Source organism: Prosopis cineraria, unplaced genomic scaffold (assembly GCF_029017545.1).
Source record: "Prosopis cineraria cultivar Desert tree isolate PC_DT_omini unplaced genomic scaffold, ASM2901754v1 PC11, whole genome shotgun sequence".
NCBI classification, from domain to species: Eukaryota; Viridiplantae; Streptophyta; class Magnoliopsida; order Fabales; family Fabaceae; genus Prosopis; species Prosopis cineraria.
Window position 1 is genome coordinate 15,097,616 of NW_026555342.1, and position 22,805 is coordinate 15,120,420.

The 22,805-nt window shown below is 35.6% G+C and overlaps 2 protein-coding genes across 6 annotated transcripts; both read left to right on the top strand.

The window, feature by feature from the left end:
* Positions 1 to 1,023: 1,023 nt before the first annotated feature.
* LOC129286182 (F-box protein CPR1-like) lies at positions 1,024 to 2,490 on the top strand. The gene is made up of 2 exons (XM_054922199.1): positions 1,024 to 1,126; positions 1,413 to 2,490. Exons 1-2 carry the CDS (start codon positions 1,024 to 1,026, stop codon positions 2,231 to 2,233), a joined length of 924 nt encoding a protein of 307 aa, XP_054778174.1. The 3' UTR covers positions 2,234 to 2,490.
* A 9,983-nt stretch (positions 2,491 to 12,473) lies between these two features.
* LOC129285280 (probable disease resistance protein At5g66900) lies at positions 12,474 to 19,405 on the top strand. Of its 5 annotated transcripts, XM_054920886.1 has the most exons (8): positions 12,474 to 12,631; positions 14,153 to 14,285; positions 14,666 to 14,712; positions 14,843 to 16,375; positions 16,835 to 17,238; positions 17,440 to 17,801; positions 18,030 to 18,295; positions 18,413 to 19,405. In XM_054920886.1, exons 4-8 carry the CDS (start codon positions 16,102 to 16,104, stop codon positions 19,240 to 19,242), a joined length of 2,136 nt encoding a protein of 711 aa, XP_054776861.1. In that variant the 5' UTR covers positions 12,474 to 12,631; positions 14,153 to 14,285; positions 14,666 to 14,712; positions 14,843 to 16,101; the 3' UTR covers positions 19,243 to 19,405. The 5 variants fall into 5 exon arrangements, with proteins under 5 accessions (XP_054776861.1, XP_054776859.1, XP_054776862.1 ...); XM_054920884.1 differs by having other exon boundaries at positions 14,666 to 16,375; XM_054920887.1 differs by lacking the exon at positions 14,666 to 14,712.
* The last annotated feature ends 3,400 nt before the right edge of the window (positions 19,406 to 22,805 follow it).

The following is a 22,805-nucleotide window of genomic DNA, read 5'->3' on the forward strand; positions in this document are numbered from 1 at the left end:
AATTATTATATAATTGTGTGGCTATGGTTTGTACATATATGATTAAATTTTGAATTATTAAGACATTAATACTCACCCCTTCTTTTAACATTCTTGTGCAAGCTTAGTAGAGCAAAAAAAAGGGAAGCTTCTATGTTTTGTCATTTCTCAAGTTCAATGTACTATGATGGCAACTTGAGGTACTGTAGCATGCAAGACTCCGCAAGTAATCCCTGCGAAAGGTATTCAAAACCAATCCAAATCGAAAGGACCGATTCAAACCAACCTAGACCGAAAAAAGTCAATTAAAATCAAATAACAATCAAGCCTGCTTCAGTTTTTATGATATGAGAACCGATTGGTTTGGTTCAAGTTCGATTTTGAGTATAAAAAACTGAACCAAATCGAGCCAAACTTGATTAAAAAATATTGCTTATTTATTTATAAAATATATAACCATTTATCTACAAGAAGCATTTTGTTTTGAATTTTTTATTGTAATAGATAAACATTTTTAAAAGATTTGAATGGAAATGCATAATATTAAATAATTTTAATCTTAAAAATTTATTTTAATTTTTTATGATTAATTATCGTTATCACATTAAAATTTTATTATATTTTTATACTTCTATTTATGGAAAAAAAAGAGCAAAAAAGAATTAGATTTAATTTTAATACATAGCACCATTATGAAGATGAAAAAAATTTAAATAAATACATTAAAGCTCGATTCAAACTTTAACCAAACCAAACCAAATTAAAAATTAAATCAAATCAAATCGAGTTTTATAAAAATCAATCAGATTTTAATTATAAATAAATCAAATGACTCTGTTTGGTTTGATTTTTAGTTAAAACCAAATTAAATTAAACATATGAACACCCTTAAATTTCCCTCCCACTTCACATTCCTAGTGTCACCTTCCTCTCATAAAGGCAGAAGTACTTTGAGTCTGAGCAGACGAAGCAAAGCCCGAGGGGGTGGAGGATCTAAACCCTAGAGTTCCTCTGAGAGATTACTCTTCTTCCTCGCCTAGCTCGATGAAGCATATTGCTATGGATGGCGACTCACCCTCTCTTCCCGAGGAAATCATCACCACCATTCTCAAGCGACTTCCGGTAAAATCCCTTCTCCGATTTCAATGTGTGTGCAAACTTTGGAAAAATCTCATCAACACCCCGTCTTTTATTGCTGATCACCTCCATCACTCAACTCATCATAACCCTTGTCTTCTTTTCCATGGGAACGATCAATTTCTTGCCCAGTTAAGGTTTCACTTACTTGATTGTGAAATGCAAGTCCGTCAATTTGAGAACATTAACGCTCCTTTAGTCGATCCCTATTCGATGGCTAGCATCATTTGTTCCTGCAATGGCTTGCTCTGTGTTGAAATCGATAAGCATAGCACATCTCCTTCCTCCATTTTAAGCTATTAGACAGGCAAGTCGAGTGCCTAGAAGAAACATAGATGATTTTGAGGGTGTTTGTTACTTTGGATTTGGGTTTAGTCCAATTGTTAATGATTACAAGCTAGTTAGAATAATTTATTCCGGTGGGTTTGGTTCTCTGGTTAGTCAAGTGGAAGTATATTCATTAAGCACAGGGTCATGGAAGGAAATTGACTTTCGCAACTTGGTGGGTGTGACTCCTATTAATGAAACTATCTCTGTTAATGGAACTATGTTTTGGTCTGATTTTGACCTATCTGGGAAGAATCAGGGTAATCGTACTCTTAGTTCCATAGATCGTTGTTTTACTATGATAATTTCATTTGATATAGTAACGGAAGAGTTCAAATTGATACGAAAGCCCGCCATAAACTCTCCTACATCAACTGCACGCCTTGATGTGTATGGGAACAAGCTTGCTTTACTTTGTCAAACTAATGTTAGACGCTTTGAATCTTCAATGATTGAGTTGTGGGTTATGGAGGAGGTTGCATCAAGTGAGAAATGGAGCTGGATTAAGATATATAATATAAGCTCCTCTTCTGGCACGTTCCGTCCCTCCATTGTTCGGAGGAATGAGATTGTCGGCGACATTCATGAAATAGAAGAAATAGAAAATAGCATACCGATAACTGTTCTCAGAGGAAAAATTGTTCTATCGCTGTTTAATCTCAGTACTTATGGTGTGAAGAGGTTTACTATCTGCCATTGTGCTGATGCATTTTCATGCATCTGCAATCATATTGAAAGCTTGTACTGGTTGGCAATATCCATACTGAAGAGCCCTGATTCTAAATCTTGATCATCATCACATTGCATGTTTATTTTGTTTAAGCACTTTTGGTGGAAACAAACTTAAGACCATTTGATTCAACTTGTAATTCATGATGGATGCTGATATCCATTTCTAGATGTTTCCTGTTTTGTTTGACTTATGTAATATCAAGTTATTTTGTTTCCTTCTAGTCGCTAGTGTATGAAGTATGTGGGACTCTTTGTTCATATAATATGCCAATGGGTTTACCATCAAATGAATGGGAAGGAAGTAATTTAAGCAAATATGAGTTTCTTGCTCTTTATTTTCACTTTTGGTGGAGAAATGAATTAGAAACACTGGTTTTGTAAGTAGCTTTTTATCTCACTAGAGGGTATTTGCTGTTTGGATTATTGATGGATTATAACATATTTGGCTGTTTGCCAAGAGTTTCTTGTGAATGCACTATACAAAGTCACTGTTATTTGATTCTATTCCAATCGTGCTCAGAATCACCCTCATACATGTTTTGATGAAATATGCTTAAAATCTATTACTTATAGGCTAAGTTCAGTATTTTTTGGTCTCTTGTATTGTGAAATACATTTAGTTTCTTTCTTCGGTTCAAGAGAGACATTTGTTAAATATCTTTTGTTACACATACAGAACTAGGAAAATAAACATTTGAGACAAATTGTCCTTTATTAAATAGTGACTTTACTACTTATTACATGAACTCGTCAATTTCTTATTGCAGATATGCTGTATCTCTAAATCTGATATCAGGTACTTAAGTTTGTTGATTATTACATACCAAGTTTATTTTTCTAATTGTAACATTATTTTGTTTTTTTAATAACAAGTTATGAATTCATGGAAGGGTATTCAAAACTAATTCAAACCAATTACACCAAACAAAATCGACTTAAACCGTTCAGAAATGACTATATATAAGGTTTGATTTGGTTTTTATTTTAGTAAAACAGGTTCGTTTGGTTTGATTCAGTTTTATTAGTGACGCACTCTTCAGACATGCTGTGCTTTGATTTGAGGAAGATGCTTTCATAAGAGGATACCATTATTTAATATTATTTTATTTATATTTCACCCTTTATTTGGAGACACATTGGATGATAAGTCAATAACTAAAACCCTTAATTCTACATTGCGCTAGTTAAAATCCGTAGCACATTCTCGAGCTACAAAAAACCAGCATGTTGAACTAGGGGTGTTCATGAGACAGGACGGAATTGGGACACTCCCATCCAGTGTCCCGTCCCAAAAAAAAGATCGGGACTAATTTTGATCTCGTATCCCATCCCGTCCCGTTAAGAGTCGGAACGGGACTGGGACAAGATTGGGACGTCCTGCTGTTCCGATAAATGAAATAATATCGAAAAAAAATCTGGATAATAACGTTTATTAAAATTTTAAATTATATAATTTATTAAATTTAAAATTAAAACAACACAAGTACATAAATGACAATAATTTAAAATTAATTATTGAATTATATTAATCACAACTACACATTATAATAACAAATACAAGTGATCTTTATGCTATAAGATTAGCAACAATAGGCAAGTCAAATACAATATCAAATCATTGTTCTTCTACTTTAGTGAAGATGTGCTAAGTTAATTACTCTTCTAAAAGTAAAGCAAGAAATACGTTATAAATAAAAGTTATTAGATGGATATAAAAATAAATTATATTAATATAATTAATATATGATAAGGAAAGATATCACCATGTTTATTCCATGCCATTAAAATTATCAATATAAAAAAACTTTAGTTTTAAATAAGAATTGCAAGTATTAAATTATAATTGATATAATTAATATAAGTATAAATTATATTAATATAATTAATATATTTAAAATAAAAAATAATATATATAATATTCGGGACGGGACGAGATGTCCTGATGGTAATCCCGTGTCCCGTCCTGTACCAAACCCCTTTCTTGTCCCGTCCCATAAAGTTCCGTCCTGATTATTTTCGGGTCGGGACAAGACCCGTCCCGATATAATCGGGACAATACTGGGCCAATCGGGACGGGTCCAAACTGAACACCCCTATGTTGAACTTCGGCCAGTAAAGGAACCTTTGTAGAAGGCCACTGGCATTAAATAAAAAACAAAGAAACTGCAGAACTATGGCCAAGATAAGAGGGTCGTAATTTACATTGGGCAAAGGAAAAGTTCAAGAAGGACATGAGATATTCTAAATTCAATCAAAATTGGTTAGTGAGTGACATGCATGGTATTAAGTTATTAATAGGACTAGACTAAAATTTTCCAGTCTTATTATTCATACCACGATGGGAAGAATAATTGTTCCTCTTATTATTCATATTAGTATTAAGAATTTTTAAATGGAGTAAAGAAATAGCAATGGAAGAGTTAAACAAACAAGCTTTCTGATTCATGAGGTAAACACATGATTAATATTTTTAAAGTTTAAATCAAATCATCGCCTTATTGTTGTTGCTGATTATGATGCTGGGAGGATGCCTAGCCACAACCTTAAGTTCCTGTACAATGCCGCTTGGTCGATGGAAGACAGCTTTAAAGAAGTAGTGCAGAATTCCTGGGAGGACTAGAGGGTGTGGAGGGTACCCATATTTTCCCATCTGAGGCTACCAGGTGGAATGTTGACATTATAGGAAGCATACCAAGAAAGAAAAAAAAAAGAGTTGATTAAGCGGCTAGAGGGGATTGATAAAGCCTGAAGTAACAGTGATTGGAATGGCGTGAGGAAATTGGAGAATTGGCTTTGGAAGGAATATTATAAGCTTCTCTCCCACGAGGAGTTGATTTGGTTCCAAAAATCCTGATGCAAATGGTTGAAATAGGGGGACAAACACACTAGATTCTATCATGCTTCCACCATTGTTAAGAGAAGAAGAAAGAGAGTTGATGCACTGCAATCTGAACAAGGAGAATGGATTACAAACCAGACTGTGTTGAAAAATATGGCTGCTGATTTCTTTCGAGCCCTTCATACTAAGATTGATGTAACCTCGGATGCAGACGTAGTGCTAAGTAATTTTCCCACCCTCACGGATGATAATCTAACCAATATTCAAAGAGATATAACTAATGAAGAGATCAAATATGTAGTCTTCTCTATGGGGTGCATTTTAAAGCCCCTGGTCCAGATGGCTTAAATGCTCACTTCTATCAAAGTCAATGGAACACAAATGGTGAAAAAATTTGTAGCTTTGCTAGAGAAGTTTTCAATAATCCAAGCAAAGTTGAAGAAATTAATCAAACACACATATGCTTGATTCTAAAAGTTGGCCAACCCTCTTACATGAAAGAGTTTAGAACCATTTCTTTACGTAATGTTAGCTTGAAGATTATCACCAATATTGTGGCAAACAGACTCAAGAATTTTATGGACCTTCTGATAAAGCCAAATTAGTGTAGCTTTATAGTGGGCCACTAAAGTAGTGATAGCATCATTATTGCCCAAGAAGCCATTCACACCATGCGAGCTAAGAGAAAGCACAAGAGGTATAAGGCAATTAAGGTAGATTTAGAAAAAGCATGTGATAGATTGGATTAGTATTTTATCACCCATACTACTAAAAGAATTGGAATAAGAGATCACTTTACAAATATCATCATGGCTTGTATTTCCACATCTTCGATGAAGGAAACTTAGAATAGGGAACAATGAAATGAGTTTAAACCTTCAAGAGGAGTTTGCCAAGGAGATCCCTTAAGCCTTTATATTTTTGTTTTATGCATGGAAAGACTTGGCATGCTAATTCATTAGCTATGTGAGACCGGAAGCTCTTGAAGTTGTTAGTAAGAGGACCTTCTATCTCTCACCTCTTGCTGATGACCTAATTTTGTTTACGGAAGCTTCGCTGGAGCAAGCCACGCTAATTAAGTAGATTATGAAACTGTTCTATTGAGAATTAGGACACTGCATGAACCTCGGCAAAATGAAGCTCTACTGTTCTAGGAATGTTTGCTTTCAACACTCTCTGGAGCTAAGTCAACACCTAGGTGTGTGTCTTACTGCTGATCTTGGCAAGTCAACACCTGGGTGTGGGTCTTCTTAATAGACCTGAATGTCTATGGGTTCAATTCTTAAAAGCTAAGTACAACTGCAGATCCAACTCATCGCCTGTGGTTATGGAAAATAGGTCTGCTTCACATGTCGGGCAAAGTATCTCCAAGATTTGGGGAGAATTCATACAAGGAGTGAGTAGAAAAATTAGGAATGGCACTACAATGAGTTTTATCAATGAGCCCCTTTAGAGCAACCCCTGATTGAATATGTCTCAAATGATGAGTATCCCATTGACCCAGAGGCCAAGGTATGTGACTTTATTCTCCCCTCAGGAGCTTGAAATAGAAAATATCTCCTAAGATACTTCTCAAGTGAAATTGTCAATAGAATTTCTATTGTTTCCTTGTGTAGTAACTAACAAAATGATTTATTATAATGGAGGCTTGGCAGTGATAGGAGATTTTCTATTCATTCTACTTGTATTTTTGCTGGAAGGTAGTGTGTTCTCTAATAAGAACTCAATATGGAAATGCTTATGGAAATGGCCCTTATAGTAAAAATTGAAATTTTCTTCTAGCAAATCCTTCATGAGAGGCTTCCTACCAACTTGGAGCCAAAAGAAACATTATACCAATGGCACAAACTGTCCTTTTGAGTGTGAATGTGAGGAGAACACTTTACATATATTGAGAGATTGTCTGAGAGCAAAATAGACATGGAAGGAAATTACTAATCTTGTTTATTATGACTAGTTTTTCTCATGTAGCTTAAAGGAATGGATCAATTGGAATACAAAACATCAAATTAGCCATGGAAGTTTTACAGCTTGGCCCTGGATCAAGTTATCTGGCAATGTGTGTTGGCTGACATAACACTTTGCTGTAAGGACATTTTTGAAGGGATGCAATACACTACCCGTGAAGTATACATCTGTGTAGAAGAAGACTGTTAGAAGAAAGAGACTTGGGTGCCCTCAATTTCCAACACCAGAATCATATAAATGCTCATGGCTATAAGTGGACTGCTCCAGCGCAAGAGTGGACAAGAGTTGATGTAGATGCCTCTTGATTCCATCATTAGAATAACGCTGCTTGCAGAGGACTTGTTCGGAACTCTGAGGGATTGGCAGCTTCTTATGCAATCTAGGTAATGTACCCATGACAATTGCTGAGGTTCTAGCTATAAAAAAGGGAATTATGCTATGCAGAATGCTCAATGTAGAAAAAGTAAGGATACATTCGAATTCTTTAAAGGCAGCGGGATATATTTATTGAGGAGTGAACTGTAATCATCCTTTTTTGATGAGATATTTGAAGTGCAGGAGCTAATCTTTGCTCATAGTAACTATCAACTCTTGCATGCTCTAGTGAGGCAATGACATTACCTGGCTTCAATAGCACACGAATCTCCAAATGGAACAACCTTTCTCACAATCCCACCCAAGGAGTGTGAGGATATTATTTTGAATGACTATAGTAGAGGTCTGTCTCGCTAAGTTCTATGTTTTTTTGACTCTTTAGATCTTATTTTATGTAGCCTCTAGTTTCGATTGGCCTTCTTTGTGAGGGGAAAAATTATTATTGTTTTGCTTGATTTCCAATAAAATAAAAGTACGATCTCATTTCAATACTAAAATGGATCTGGTCATAAAGCCCTTGTTTAAATTCCAACTATCCTTTAAAAACAAATTTTTGTTAAAAGTTGCTTGGAATTTTTTTTAAAAAATGATAAATAAATCCCTTCAAAATAAGAAAATAATAGTTTGGTCCCACAAAATATAATAAAGACTTCTAAGTCCTACAAAACCTAATTGTCATTAAAGTTTTTAATAAAAAGACAAAAATACCCCTTAATTTTAAAAAAGTGCAACAATTTTTTTGTTCACAATTTTAGTTTTAAAATTCACAACTCTAGTTTAGCAAGTGATTGAAGTGATTTATGCATTTACAACTTTTTCATAATTTTTCTTTAATCAACTAAGTTTTTTTCTTTCATAACTTTGATTCTAGGATTCACAATTATGATTCAGTAAATGACTAAAGTGATTTAGGCATTTAAATTTTTTTCTTACCATTTTTTCCAGTCATCAAAATGCAGCAAAGTTTTTTTTATTCATAACTTTGATTCCAAAATTCACAAGTCTGATTCAATAAGAATAAAGTGGTTTAAACATTCACAACTTTCTTTCTTCATTTTTTTAAATTTAAAGATTTTTTTCTCATTTATCAAGAACTTCAATGATAATTAAATTCTTTGAGACTTAGAATGTATTGTTACGTTTCCTAATATCAAAGTTTGTCATTCTCCCATTTTTTTTATCTTTTTTAAAAAAATTCATTTTTAATGTTTTTAAAATCTCTATGTACTAAAAGTTGAATCTAATCTAAATTATTTTCTTGTTGCTAAAAAAATCTAAATTATTTTCTAAAAAGTACTCTTACTTTTGAACTATTTCTAGTTTCTTTTCCATACTACTAAAATTTGGGCTATAACTAATTTTTAAAAAAAGACCATAAAGTTACGCCTTGATTTGAAGTTATAAAAGAGAGTTTAAAGACTTGTCTTATAATTTCTTTCGGCCAACTAAAGGCCTTTAATTAGTTATAAATAAGAATTCTTGACATATTCAGATTTTGTTAAGAAAAAGGACAAGATTATCAGATAATTTCAAAAATAAAAAATAAAAGTATTTATTTATTTATAATTAATTTTTAAGTTGAATGTATCTTACCTCGAGTATTGTAATTAGGCCCTGTTAGCCAAGGATTGGGATTGGGACTAAAAAAACTCAACTTTTTATGTTTAGTATGAATCATTAAACAACTAAATCCAATCTCAATCTCACCTTACATGAATTGTTTAGTACTACCCACCACCTTAGGTTTGTAAAATCATTTTTGGGATTGAACATCTCTGAACCAAATTGTCCTCACCCATATCTCTCCCTCTCTCGCATCTCTTCCCTTCGTGCAACTTGATCTATATGCTACGTCTAGCTGCTAGGAAATCCTCTTCTCAAGTTTCGATTTGCACATACCTCAACACTTGTTTTAAGGAGGCGAAGCAGGAAATTGCAAGGGAGGAAGAGACGCAGGTGAAGGAGCAAAAATCAAAGTCAGAGAGACACAGAACATCGACGAAGAAGGAGATGGAGGAAGAGGAAAGATTGGAGTCGGAGACATCATTGACTTCCTCTAGATCTGTCGCATTCAAACCTAAAACTAAAGCTGCACTATGGTGATCTGCTACATTTGACTTTTTTTAGACCTCACGAGCTAGGTCAATTTTTTTAAGTGTAAGGGATATTATAGTCTATTCATAACTTATATTTAATTATAAAATAAAATAAAAATAAATATTTTTTATATATATTACTCCGTATCAAATATAATTTTAAAAGCTCATTTTCGTTCTTACTCTCACTGCTAATACCAGCACCAATCCTAATTTCAATTCCTTTAAATTAAAGCCTATTGCCTAACGGTCCACACTCCCCAAGCAACCTCCCTGCCACTTCATATGCCAGAGTGTGTCACCTCTCTCTCTTGTAAAGGCGCAAGTTCTGTGACTCTCAGCACGCTATGATGATCCATCTCCGTAGCAAAGCCAAGGGTTGGAGGATCTAAAAGCCCTAGAATCCTCTGAGAGATCCTTCTTCTTCCTCGCCCAGCTCGATGAAGCAGATTGCTAGGGATGGCGACTCACCGTTTCTTCCCCTGGAAATCGTCACCGACATTCTCTAGCGACTTCCGGTAAAATCCCTTCTCCGATTTCAATGTGTCTGCAGACGTTGGAAAAATCTCATCAACACCCAGTCTTTTGTTGCTGACCACCTCCATCACTCAGCTCATCATAATCCTTGTCTTCTTTTACATCGGAATGATCAATTTGTTGGCCGGTTAGAGTTTCATTTACTTGATTGTGAAATGCAAGTCCTTCAAGTTGAGAATGTTATCGCTCCTTTAACCAATCCCTATTCGAGGGCTAGCATCATTTGTTCCTGCAATGGCTTGCTTTGTGTTGTAATCGATTATTTATTAGATTACCTCCCTCTATTTTACTGTGGAATCCAGCTATTAGAAAGGTGAGTCAAGCGCCTGCAAGAAACATAGATTTTAAGGGTGTTTGTTATTTCGGATTTGGGTTTAGTCCAGTTGTTAATGATCACAAGCTAGTTAGAATAATTTATTCCGGTGGGTTTGGTTCTCTGGTTAGTGAAGTGGAAGTATATTCATTAAGCACTGGGTCATGGAAGGAAATTAACTTTCGCAACTTGAAGGGTGTGACTCCGATTAATGAAACTATCTCTGTTGATGGAACTATTTTTTTGGTCTGCTTTTGACCTATCTGGGAGGGAGCAGGGTGATCGTTCTCTTGGTTCCAAAGATCGTTGTTTTACTATGATAATTTCATTTGACATAGCAACGAAAGAGTTCACATTGATACGAAAGCCTGCCATAAACTCTCCTCATCCAACTGCAAGCCTTGATGTGGACGAGAACAAGCTTGCTTTACGTTGTCAAACTAATGTTGAAGACTTTGAATCTTCAGTGATTGTTGGTTTTGGAGGAGGTTGCATCAAGTGAGAAATGGAGTTGGAGCAAGAAATATAATATAAGTTCCTCTTCTGGCATCATACACTGTTTGGAGGAATGAGATTGTTGGCGACGTTCATGAAGATAAAAACAACGGGGGACGGATAACTGTTCTTTCTCTGTTTAATCTCATAGTACTTGTGATGTGAAGAGGTTTGCTATCCCCCATTGTGGTGATGCATTTTCATGTATCTGCAATCATTCTGAAAGCCTTGTACCAGTTGGCAACATACATATTGAAGAGCCTTAATTCTAAGTCTTGATCATTACATTGCATGTTCATGTTGTTTTAGCACTTTTGGTGGAACCAAACTTAGACCATTTGATTTTACTAGTTTGTAATCCATGATGGATGCTGATATCCATGTCTAGATGTTTCCTGTTTTGTTTGACTTGTGTAATATCAGGTTATTCTGTTTCCTTCTAGTTGCTTGTGTATGAATTATGTGGGACTCTTTGTTCATATAATATGCTAATGGGTTTAACACCGAATGAATGGGAAGAAAGTAAGTAAAGCAAATCTGTGTTTCATGCTCTTTATTTTCATTTCTGGTGGAGAAATGAGTTAGACTCACTAATTTTGTAAGTAGCCTTCTATCTTACTGGTGGGTGTTTGCTGTTTGGATTATTGATCGAGATGATGAGAATTTCTGGCTAACAAATTTGCACACTCATTTGCCTCCCTATAAACAAAACTAGCAGACCGAGACTTTTGAATCAAATTCTTGCTGCGTTCAGTTTCTATTACTGAAATTTGAATTTGAAACTGAAAAATAATGTTTAAAAAAGGATGTAATTTTCTTTCCTTAAAAAAATGACATGGCTTAAGTCTGACTCGAGGTAGACAATTTTACACTAAAAAAAAAAAAAACATTTGTCATTATTTGATGAGTTGTTCCTTCCCTCTCTCCTCCGCTCTACATTCGTCAATTTATTTCCAAAGCATTTTTGTATTTTTGAGATTTTTTTAATTATTTTCTGATCAATTAATGTTAAAATTTAATTTTTATTAACAACAAGAGATAAATCACACTGTTTTCAAACATTTAGGAAATGATTTGTAAAATAGATAATTCAAAGTTTATAGTATTACTAGAATTAAAGTTCAAGAATATTTTACTCATTTACCGTTTTCTATTTCACAAGTTTACTATTAAAAATAAGGTTTAATGAGCAACATTAACCTTAAATTCTTACTTAAAAAACATTTTAAATTTTAAACTCTTAAAATATATAAAATAAACTTTGAACTTTTAAATTTGCTAACTGTTATATTTTTTTTAACATTGTTATTGTTTATTGTGGGTCTCAATTAATTAACGTCAAAGATCTTAAACTACTAAGTGAGTAGCATCTTGGATTTGAATTTTAAAATTTTGACCAAATTACTCCTATCATTTATATATGAATATTGATTATTATGTAGATTAAATTTAATCTCAATGTGTTTTTTCATGATAAATGTATTGTCCGTTGTGACAAACCATTTATGATTTTGTGAAATTATTTTTTTAATTTTTTTGTGATATTTTTTAAATAATTGGTATTTTATGCGTTTACATACTTTATAGCTTTAATTAATATTATTTTAAATAATATTTATTTTTTTAATGATGAGAATTTGAGATTTCGTCTTCGACAAGTTTCTTTCTGTGATACAAATCAACCCCGGCCCTGAAATACTTGCCGTTCATTGCGATTGCTTTCCTTTGAGAAATCTGTTCTTCTCCGCCGAGCACTATCACGCTGACGGTAATGGATCGAGTCGCGCCATTTCTTCCCAAGAAATCATCAGAAACATTCTCAAGCGACTTCCGGTAAAATCCCTAATTCGATTTCAGTGTGTCTGCAAACATTGGAAATATCTCTTCGAGACCCGAGTAATCGAAATACTGCTCTTCTTTTCCAAAGGAATGACAGATTTAGTGATTTTCTGCGTTTATTTGGCAGAGAAGGTCCTTTAAAATTGTATTTACTCGATCGCGGGATGCAAGTCATCAGAGTTGAGAACGCTTTTTCGATCGATTCCATGTCGGGTCTTAGGGTCGTCGGTTCTAGCAATGGCATGCTGTGTATCGAACGCACTAGTTTTAATTATGTTAACGCGTTTCTCTTATGGAATCCCGCTATTAGAGAGATCAAACAGGTTCCCAGATATGTTTTTGATTTTGAAGGTGATTTCTATATCGGATTTGGTTTCAGTCCAATTCTTAATGATTACAAGATAGTGAGAATTTATGTTCCCTTTTATAGTGATGAGTCTAATCTAGTACAAGTGTATTCATTAAGCACAGGGACAAGGAAATAAAATTTGGGAGCTTAGAGGCTATAAGATTTGGGAGCTTAGGGGATCTAAGATTTGGGAGCGTGGAGGGTGTAATTCTTGACCCTGTAACGGTCACCGCTGATGGAGTTATACATTGGCCTGGGTCAAAGCGATGCGTGGAGGGAGAGGGTGAAAATGATTGTGATTTGATAGTTTCATTTGGCATTGCAACGGAAGTGTTTGCATTGATACCAATGCCTGCTTTGAGCTTTAAATCAACTAATTTGGTTACTGTGTATGACAACAAACTTGCTTTGCTTTCATTGACTAAGTCTGAATCTTATTTGATTGGTTTGTGAGTAGTGGAGGAGGGTATAGGTGCAACAGAGGAGAGATGGAGTTGGACTAGAAAATATGCTATAAACAACTCTTCAGACATGTTGCATCCTTTCTGCATTTGGGAGAATGAGATTGTTTGCAATGTTGATGAAACTGAAAGTGAAGTAAGCAATGATGTCACAACTGTTCTATCTCTGTTAGATCTTAGTACTAATGAACTGAAGAAGATCGTTACTACCAGCAGATGTGGCAATGAATTCTCTGCTATTTTCAATCATGTAGAAACCCTTGTACCTGTTGGCAACATTCCTGCTGAGGAGCCTTGATGCTGAATTTTAGTTATTATGTTGTAGTTGTAGATTTAATTTTCTTAAACACTTATGGTGGGAATGAACCTGTAAAATTTTAGATCATTTTGTACTTGCAATGCTTGATGCCTTTCATCTAGAATGCTGAATGCAGATATTTAATGCCAGATGTTTATAGTTTGTTTGATATATGCATATCAGAATGTTTTAGTTACGGGTTAACTGTGGGAGGGATAAATCAATAAGCGACAGTGATTGCTATACTTTTGCTGTAACAATTTAGTATGCCAGGTGCTGGAATTAATACACTAGAATCAACACGCTAGAAGGAATAATTATAACCAAACTATATCTTCTATTTCTTTTTTCTTCCTTTCATTTTATGCTTCTTTCTTCGTGTTTTTTTTTTACCTGTTTCGTGACAGAATTTACATCAGCACGTGCTTTGAAGTTACGAAACATATTAGAATGGCTTTGAAGTTTCATTTCCACCACGTGCTTTCTGGATGGTGGCATCACATTGAAGTGGGAATAAATATATGGGAAGAAAACGAGAAGGTATGTGAAAGGCAGCTTGTGCTTCTGTAGTTTGGCTATTATGCATTGAAAAATGGGAATGAAGAGAAAATTTTGAAATTGCAGGCTTAATGATATGTATGTATATAGTTTTGTATTAAGATATAGTATTTTGTGAAGAAAGATGATGTGGTTCAAAGGGGTCCCGATGACGTTGGAGAGATTTTTTTTTTTTTAATTTCAAGGTCTTTTCCATATTTCCATCCGTTCTAATCTCTTTCTTCTGTCCAAAGATCATTTGACTCTGAACCTTATTTTTCGTGTCGCACACTGCAATTTCCTTTTCGTCTTCTGCTGGGGAAGTTCCACAACATTGCCCATGACTTGTTAATTCTGAATTCTTCCATTGATCTTATCACCAGGTCATCGATGGGAAGTTAGATGAAGAGAATGAAACTGATTGGCCATTGTAATTATTTAATTTATTTGATTATTTTTCTTGTGGCGAAAGTAGTAATAAGCATTTATAAAATATAGGTTAAGTATTCTTATTTTAATGTGATATAATCTCATGATCCACTCTTATTTGTTTATTGGAGATCTCCCTGTCATGTTGGAAACGATCGTTTGAGTTTGGCTAGCAAGTCGTTGGTTAGTTTCAAAGTCATCAATCTAGGCAGAGAGGTTGTGGTTTTTATATTCCCAGCAGAGCAGCACACATTTCACGCAACGTCAAGGCAATTTCCTTTGGTAGTTTCCAACGGGCAGATGGAGGAAAGACACTGAGAAGTTTCTCCTTGTTTCGTTTTGCACGGTCTCTATTTAATTTGGGTCACCGTTTGAATCTTTTTTGGTTTTTTTTTTTTAAGCATCAAACAGAAGATTTTCTTTTTTCCATTCTATACGGAAGCTTTTTTCCTTTTTTTTTTTTTACCTGGGGAAATGACATCCAAGGCCTTTCTTGAAAAAAAATTATGGTAATAAGAGCCTATTAATTTTATGGATTGTTATATTTTTTTAAGTTTTTTTTAGAAATTTAATACGTTAAGTTCAACTTTTAACAATATATATATGTTTTTTACAAGATTATATTTGACGTAAAAGTGATGAGTTTTTATCCTGATAAATTCGGCCTTAAATGCCATTCTCCCTTTTCTTTTTTTTTTTTTTTTGTTTTTAGAAACTGAGAACAAGTCAGGTTTAAAACCGTCGTTTTATTTGACCAACTTTTTAGATTTTTCTGCAAAACAAGAGGGAATCTTCCTGAACTGTTTCGGTTGAAAAAAAATCAATTAATGTTAATGCAATTTCTTCCTGGAGATTAATAGCCGAAATTAATTTACTATTTTTTAAGTTTTAAAATAAAATACGCCCCTTCATAATTTTCTGGGGATTTCTCTGGATTTGTTCCCGGGTGTCCAACGGTAATGTCACTCACTTGGAAATTTCCTAGAAATTTCCTACAAGGAGAAAAGAAGATGCAACTGCCTGTCGTCCAATCCATCCAGGCTCTCATTTTAAAACAACAAAAGTAATAGTCATCGGCACACTGTAAAGTAGCGGGTCCCGAAAGAAAGTCCATCCGCGGACAGGAAACAGACAGGCGAGGACCTGGAAATTGCTTTTCATCATCGTGATTCGTGTACGCCGGGGTTCTGCGAAGTGTCTTTCAGGCCTATATAAGGCAACGACCGACGATGAACACAAGATTAAGAAGAGACTCCAAACATTCGGATTAACGCTGAAAGATTTCACGCCGTTGGATCGCCCCAGGGAAGAAATAGAAGAGCTGATTCAGGGAAAGAAAGCAGGGAACAGGCACAGTTCAACTATCAAGTGCTTTTCTTCTTTTAATTCGATGGTTGAACTTGATGGGGTGAAGGATGTGAAGGAGACTCTGAAGCAGGTAACACAAATTCTCCAAGTGATGAGCAAGAAAGAGAATTCGGGGCACAAAATTAAATGCTTGCCTCCGCAAAACCCAGAACTCGTTGTTGGCATGGACGAGCCCTTCTCGAGTCTGAAAATGGAGCTCCTTAAGGATGGCACATCCGCCCTTGGATTGACGGGTCTACCAGGATCCGGAAAGACCACCTTGGCAACCAAGCTCTGTGCGGATGATCGAGTCAAAGGTGTTTCTTTTTTTATTCATAATAATCGCCTTGCTTAAGGCCAGTACTCAGCTTTAGCCTAATTGAGGCCTAACAATTATTATTTTTTTTTTTTTTGGGTTCTCATATTATTACTCTTTTGATACTCAAGAGTGTCAAATTCTCAATGGGAATTTTCCTTGGAGCAATGCTTTGGGCGCAGTGATATGTTTTTGGCATATTTCCAGTGTTAGTCTGTTAATAAACTTTTGGCCGAAAAGTCTATTAATAAATTGACGGCAGCCCAAATACATATCCAAGCCCGTGAAGAGGCATGAAAAATGTGCCTTGCCAAGAGCATTATATCATATAGGAAATTTCATCGGCAATAAATTAAGCATGTTTTGCCCAAAAAAAAAAAAAATTAGGAAGCATGTTGTTATTGTTACCTTTGAGACTTCAAATGTTCCCTGATTCAAGATATCTTTTTGGTTTTATCAGGTAAATTCAGAGACCATATCTTATTTGTGACCGTCTCAAAAACACCCAACTTTAAGGTCATTGTGGAGGCGCTACTTCAAAGCTGTGGAAGTCGGGTTCCTAAGGTTCATAGCGACAAAGAAGCAGTTAAAGAGTTGCGGCTTCTGTTTAGTAAAATGGCGGAAAGACCAATATTGTTGGTCTTGGATGACGTTTGGTCTGGCTCAGAATCCCTTGTTCAGAACTTCAAGTTCCAGATTCCCGATTATAAGATTTTGATCACTTCAAGGGCTGCAATTCCAACTGTTAATCCTCAAATCCGCTTGGGATCACTTCGTGATGAAGACGCATTAACCCTTTTCCGTCACTTTGCTCTCGTAAAAGACAATAGCTCATTTATTCCCGACGAAAATCTTGTCCAAGAGGTGTGCTTTTTTTTCCTCTCATTTTTGAAACGTGGAAATTGTTTTTCTTCTCTTTCTACGTTTGATACATAGTATACTGAATTTCAGAAGTTGAAAAGCTACAAAAGAACCATATTTCATCCCTGAACTGCGATAATTTGACATAACTCATAACCTAAACCATTATTTTCTCTGACCTTATTTGTTTGCAATGAAATGCAGGTAGTGAGAAGTTGTAAAGGTCTACCTTTGGCCATTAAAATAATCGCTGAATCACTGTGTCAGGAACCGTATGACACGTGGCAAAAGATGGTGAAGGAATTATCGCAAGGTCATTCTATTCTTGATTCTAATACAAGTTTGCTTAAGTTCCTCCAAGGAAGCTTGAATGTTTTGGAAGATGAGCCCATCATCATGGAATGCTTCATGGACCTAGGGTTATTTCCGGAAGACCAAAAAATTCCCGTCACGGCTCTCATTGATATGTGGGCAGAACTTTATGGATTTGATGATGACGGCAAAATGGCAATGACCATAATCAATAAATTAGTCTCCCTGAACCTGGCAAATCTCCTTGTTACAAGGTACATTGATTAATCTTTTTCCCATGGTCTCTCTTAATGCATAATTGCTATATATAGTCGAAGATAGATGATTTAGCTTCGTGTAATTGCACGAGTACTATTCTGTTGAACATCAAATAGAGAACATAAGTTGAAGACTAACATAATATCAGACAAGAGGACACATATACTTCTATCTTGTCTGGAATTTTTCCTTAGCTGGGAAGCTAAACTCTGCTCATTTACCAGGGAAGCTAAAAGTGATTCAGACAATTACAGCAACTACTTCATCGTACAGCATGGCCTTCTAAGAGAACTTGCAATTCATCAAAGCAACCAAGAACCATTTGAACGGAGAAGAAGATTGATGATTGACATAAATGAAAATAATCGGCAATGGTGTCTGGAAGAGCAGCAGCAAAACATTATTTTCCGCCTGTTGTCAGCATTCCTTGAATGGTGCGCCAGACAAAAGCAACAACCTGCCATTGCACGCATAATGTCTATATCAACTGGTTAGTTTAATCTCTTTCTTAAAAATTTACACTTGCATATTTAAAAGAGAATACCTATTAGAAAGTAGCAAGGTGCTCTAAATTGACGCCAATTGGATTTTTTCTGGCTTTCTGCAGATGAAACAATCGCTTCAGATTGGGGCAGCTCGCAATTAATGGAAACTGAGGTTCTATTATTGAATGATGTTCATACTAAGCAGCATTCCTTGCCGAAGTTCACCGAGAAAATGATTAGCCTAAAGGTTCTGACATGCACTAATTATGGTTTCCATGCTTCTGAATTGGAAAACTTTGAGATACTGGGTTTTTTATCTAACCTGAGAAGAATTAGACTGGAGAAGGTTTCTGTTCCTCCCCTTGGCACATTGAAGAGCCTGCAAAAGTTATCCCTTTGTATGTGTGATACAAGTCAAGCTTTTGGAAGCTCTAAGATTCCAATTTCAGATTCACTGCCAATACTAGTAGAATTGAACATTGACTATTGCAAAGATATGGTTGAACTGCCTTCTGGTCTTTGTGATATTAAAACCCTCAAGAAGCTAAGTATTTCTAACTGCCATAAGTTTTCTACTTTGCCACAAGAAATTGGAAGGCTGGAGAATTTGGAAGTGCTGAGGCTGAATTCCTGTACTGATTTAGGAGCTATACCAGATTCGATTGGTGAGCTTTCCAAGTTAAGGGTTCTTGACATCTCAAACTGCATAAGCCTAAGAAATTTACCAGAGGGCATTGGTAGCTTACGAAGTATAGAAAAGTTGTATATGACAGGTTGCTCAAGGTGTGAATTGCCAGACTCAGTCTTGCATCTTGATCATTTTGTAAGTGTAACATGTGATGAGGAGACGGCTGTTTCATGGGAGGCTTTCAGACGAGCGCTTACCAATCTAAGGATCGAAGTGCCAGATGAAGATGTTAACTTAAATTGGCTTCTTGGGTCGGCTCAATAAAACATGATAGACAATAAGCCATGTTCGATGCATGTCAGACCCTTGGAACAAAACATGCACTTCGGATTCAAGTAAATCGTGTACTACGTACGTTTGTTTGCTTTATGTATTTTTAGACTTGCTTTTTTATGATTATTATAAATTTGAGATATTACGAACTTCATGTTTGCTGTTTATTTTTTCCCCCTCTTTTACATTTGTTTTAAGAAGTAAAACGGAATATGCGTAGAAGACAATAATTGCCTATAGAAAACAATACATTCCTAGATATCTTATGTTTCAATGATTTAAAGTAAAGTTTGTCTGGACGTAGCACTGAAATTTTTCCAATTTTGAAAATTCTCAAAATAGACGTGTTTTCTTCTTCTCCAACCAATAGTAGCTTCGGGCAATATGAATGGGACATTTGGTTGGTCATTTGAACTTCGAAGTATAGGGTGGTGTGGTGACTGGTAAGTGAGAGCAAACGATGTGAAGCATGAATCAAAGAGGTGCGATGAAAACGCTTGCAAGAGCAAAGCTGTAGAATGAAAAGGAAGGCATGAATAGAAAAGTCAATATTGGAAAATGCAAATTATAGATTGAATTTTTATAAAAAAGAAATCATATCCAAGACTTGTCAAAAGAATTATTTACAGATAAAAATTAATAAAAAATTATTTGTTGTTAAAATGATAACAAAGACTTGTCTTTTCTAAAATAGTGACTTAATATTGATCTGTGAATAATTTTTTTAGAGTTCTTTCGATGTCATTCTTCCATTTTTTATCATAAAAATCATTCATTCATGAAACTTTTTCACTTAAACTAGAATTTAGATCCATGGGATGTACGGAGCATTAATCCACATTGTTTAAGAGAAATAAAGAGGAAAAGAGTGAAAGTTAAATTTTATTATTATTTTTTTAAAAGGACAAGTGAAAATAACTATTTTTTAATTTTTTTAGCAACTGCTATTAATTATATATATTTTTTATTCCTAGTACAATAGAAGTAGTTTTTTTTAGTTATTAGAATGTACAAATATAAATAATAATTTATTTTATTTCACACAATTTATTTTAGATTATATGAAAAATATGACTAAACATTTTATTTTACATAATTTTTTTAATACAAAGAGAGAGAGCTTGACGCTATCTGCGCAACTTTCCTACAGGCCTGACTAAGCCAGGCCATCCGAAGCACCTGCCGAAGTGAAGCAAAAGGGCATACCACTATGTGCAGTCCTAGCATCGCCTTAAGCCCCTGTTTTGCAGGTAAGACAGGAACCAAATTTTAGACTCCCTGCAAACTTACTGTAACTACACCTCCCAGTCCCTACCAAGCAGGTGCAAGACCTCCTTGATAAGGTCATGATCGTAATGTTCGAGGTTAGGTTTATGGCGCAACAACTCCCATGTTTCGATAAAGTCCGGTTCAAGCTGGATCCATCGAAAACCAGAATCCCAAGCCGTTTTGAGTCCAAGCAAACAACCCCAAATCTCTGCAGTCAAGCAATCACCACTAGTCGTTTGTATGATAAACCTTCCAAGCTCATCTCGTAGCAGGCCTCCCCATGCAACCTCACCAGTTGGGATGACATAAGCCCCATCGACGTCGAGCTTAACCCATCCCGTTGCCGGTGTCTCCATCTTCCAAAATCAGTTCTAAGCATTTGTATCCCCCGTGTATTCTTCAACAGTGATCTGCTCGCAACCATGGCAGACTCAGTTATGACCTTAGCTCAAAATACTGCCTCATCAAGGCTAGAAGATTTCCGTTCAGAAACGTAAGTGTTGCGTCGCCTCCAAAAACCCCAACAGAGAGTTGTGAACAGGGACCCCCATCCTTCCTTCTAGTGGTCTTGACGTTGGTGCGGGACATTCCACAAGATCCATGCTTTCAGGTTCGCATTAAAGAAATGTGACCAATGAGTAGATGAGACAGAGATTTCCACATCCTTCGTGTATGAGCAGAGTCACGACGGACGTGAAGGACGTGTTCTTCTTTATCTCTATTACACAGCAGACACGTATCCTCCGAACTCACACCTCTTCGACAGCTAACAACGTTGGTGAGTAGACTATTCCGATAAGCCAGACAAAGGAAGGTATGGCAATGTTATGGTGCTTTTTCCACAACCTTTCCCAACCCCTAACGGTTCTCTGAAACTCTTGCGACAGCATGGTGTAGGCAGATTTCATTGTAGAGAGGCCATTCCTCTCTCCTCGCCATCGAACATTCGTGCCTTCAGCATTTTGCTCAAGACCATCTGTAACTTTTGGCCAAGTAGCCTTAATGCCTGCCCAAACCCTGTTCTTCTCTCATCGAATTTTTGGAAGTTAGTCATTCCCCCAGTGGTATTTATCCCTCACCACCTTGACCCAGAAACCATCACGTCTCCTACAAAGGCCCCATCTCAGCTTCATCAGGAGAGCTTGATTCTGGTTTTTTGCGTGTAGGATGCCAAGCCTGCCTTGTTTCTTGGGTCTACAAACCTTATCCCAAGCCACCAAGTGAATCTTCCTTCTCTCCACAATCCACTACTGCCCCCTGCCCCTACAAAAATCACAATTCTGCATATCAAGAGCTTCACACGTTTTGCTTGAGAATAGAGCCGTTCGAATGGCATGCCCTGGAATCACGGAACTCACCAAAGATACCAATGTGGTTCTGCCAGCTAGAGAAAGTGAACCTAGTTGGCCATCTGGATAGTCCAAGCTCTAGGCTTCACTTCGTAGGAAATGAATTCAGGAGATTTTGCACTGAAGATTACATTTTCTATTTCCAAATGTAAGTTTTTTAGAAACAAATAGGAATCTCCTCTCAATCAAACGGGCAAAAAGGAAAAGATTAAAAAATCAAATCAAATTGAAATATTTTTTCGGCCAAAATCAAATTGAAATGTTGAATATCATGGCACACAATGTACCTTGGTTTTAGAATAATAGAGCAAAAGAAAAGGGCAAAGGAAGTAACAAGCATTTGGCAGGGGATAATTATGATGCTTCCTACTCCAACAAAAAAACACTTTTTCAGGTATTATTTTGCACAACAACCATTTGTGCTATTAAACAAGTAAAAAAAAAATGAAATATTCACTACAAAAAAACAGCTACTTAGTGATGAAATTTTTCATCGCTAATCAGTGAAAATTTTATCACTAAATGAATTAATGATGGAATTAGTGATGAAATATTTTGTCAGTAAAAACACTATCACTAATTCGTTAGTGATGGAATTTGCAATTCTTCATTAACTAGTGACGAAATTGCATTTCATTTCTAATTAGTGACAGAATTGCAATAGAAATTTTTTATCATTAAATAAAGATAAGCTATTTTGACTTTGTGACGGAACATATGCCGTCGCTACACTACTGCAAAAATGTCCTTTTAGTGCTTATTTTGGCGCGCTTATGAAAAAAACGCTCCTAAAAATGCATGCGGACCTTGTTACATATTGAGTGTTTTTCTGAATAAGCGTTCCTAAATATTAGGTGGATCAAAATATCATTGTCACGTGTGTCCAGTGCATAATGCCACCTCACCACCACCTAGTCAACCAATGGACCAATACCA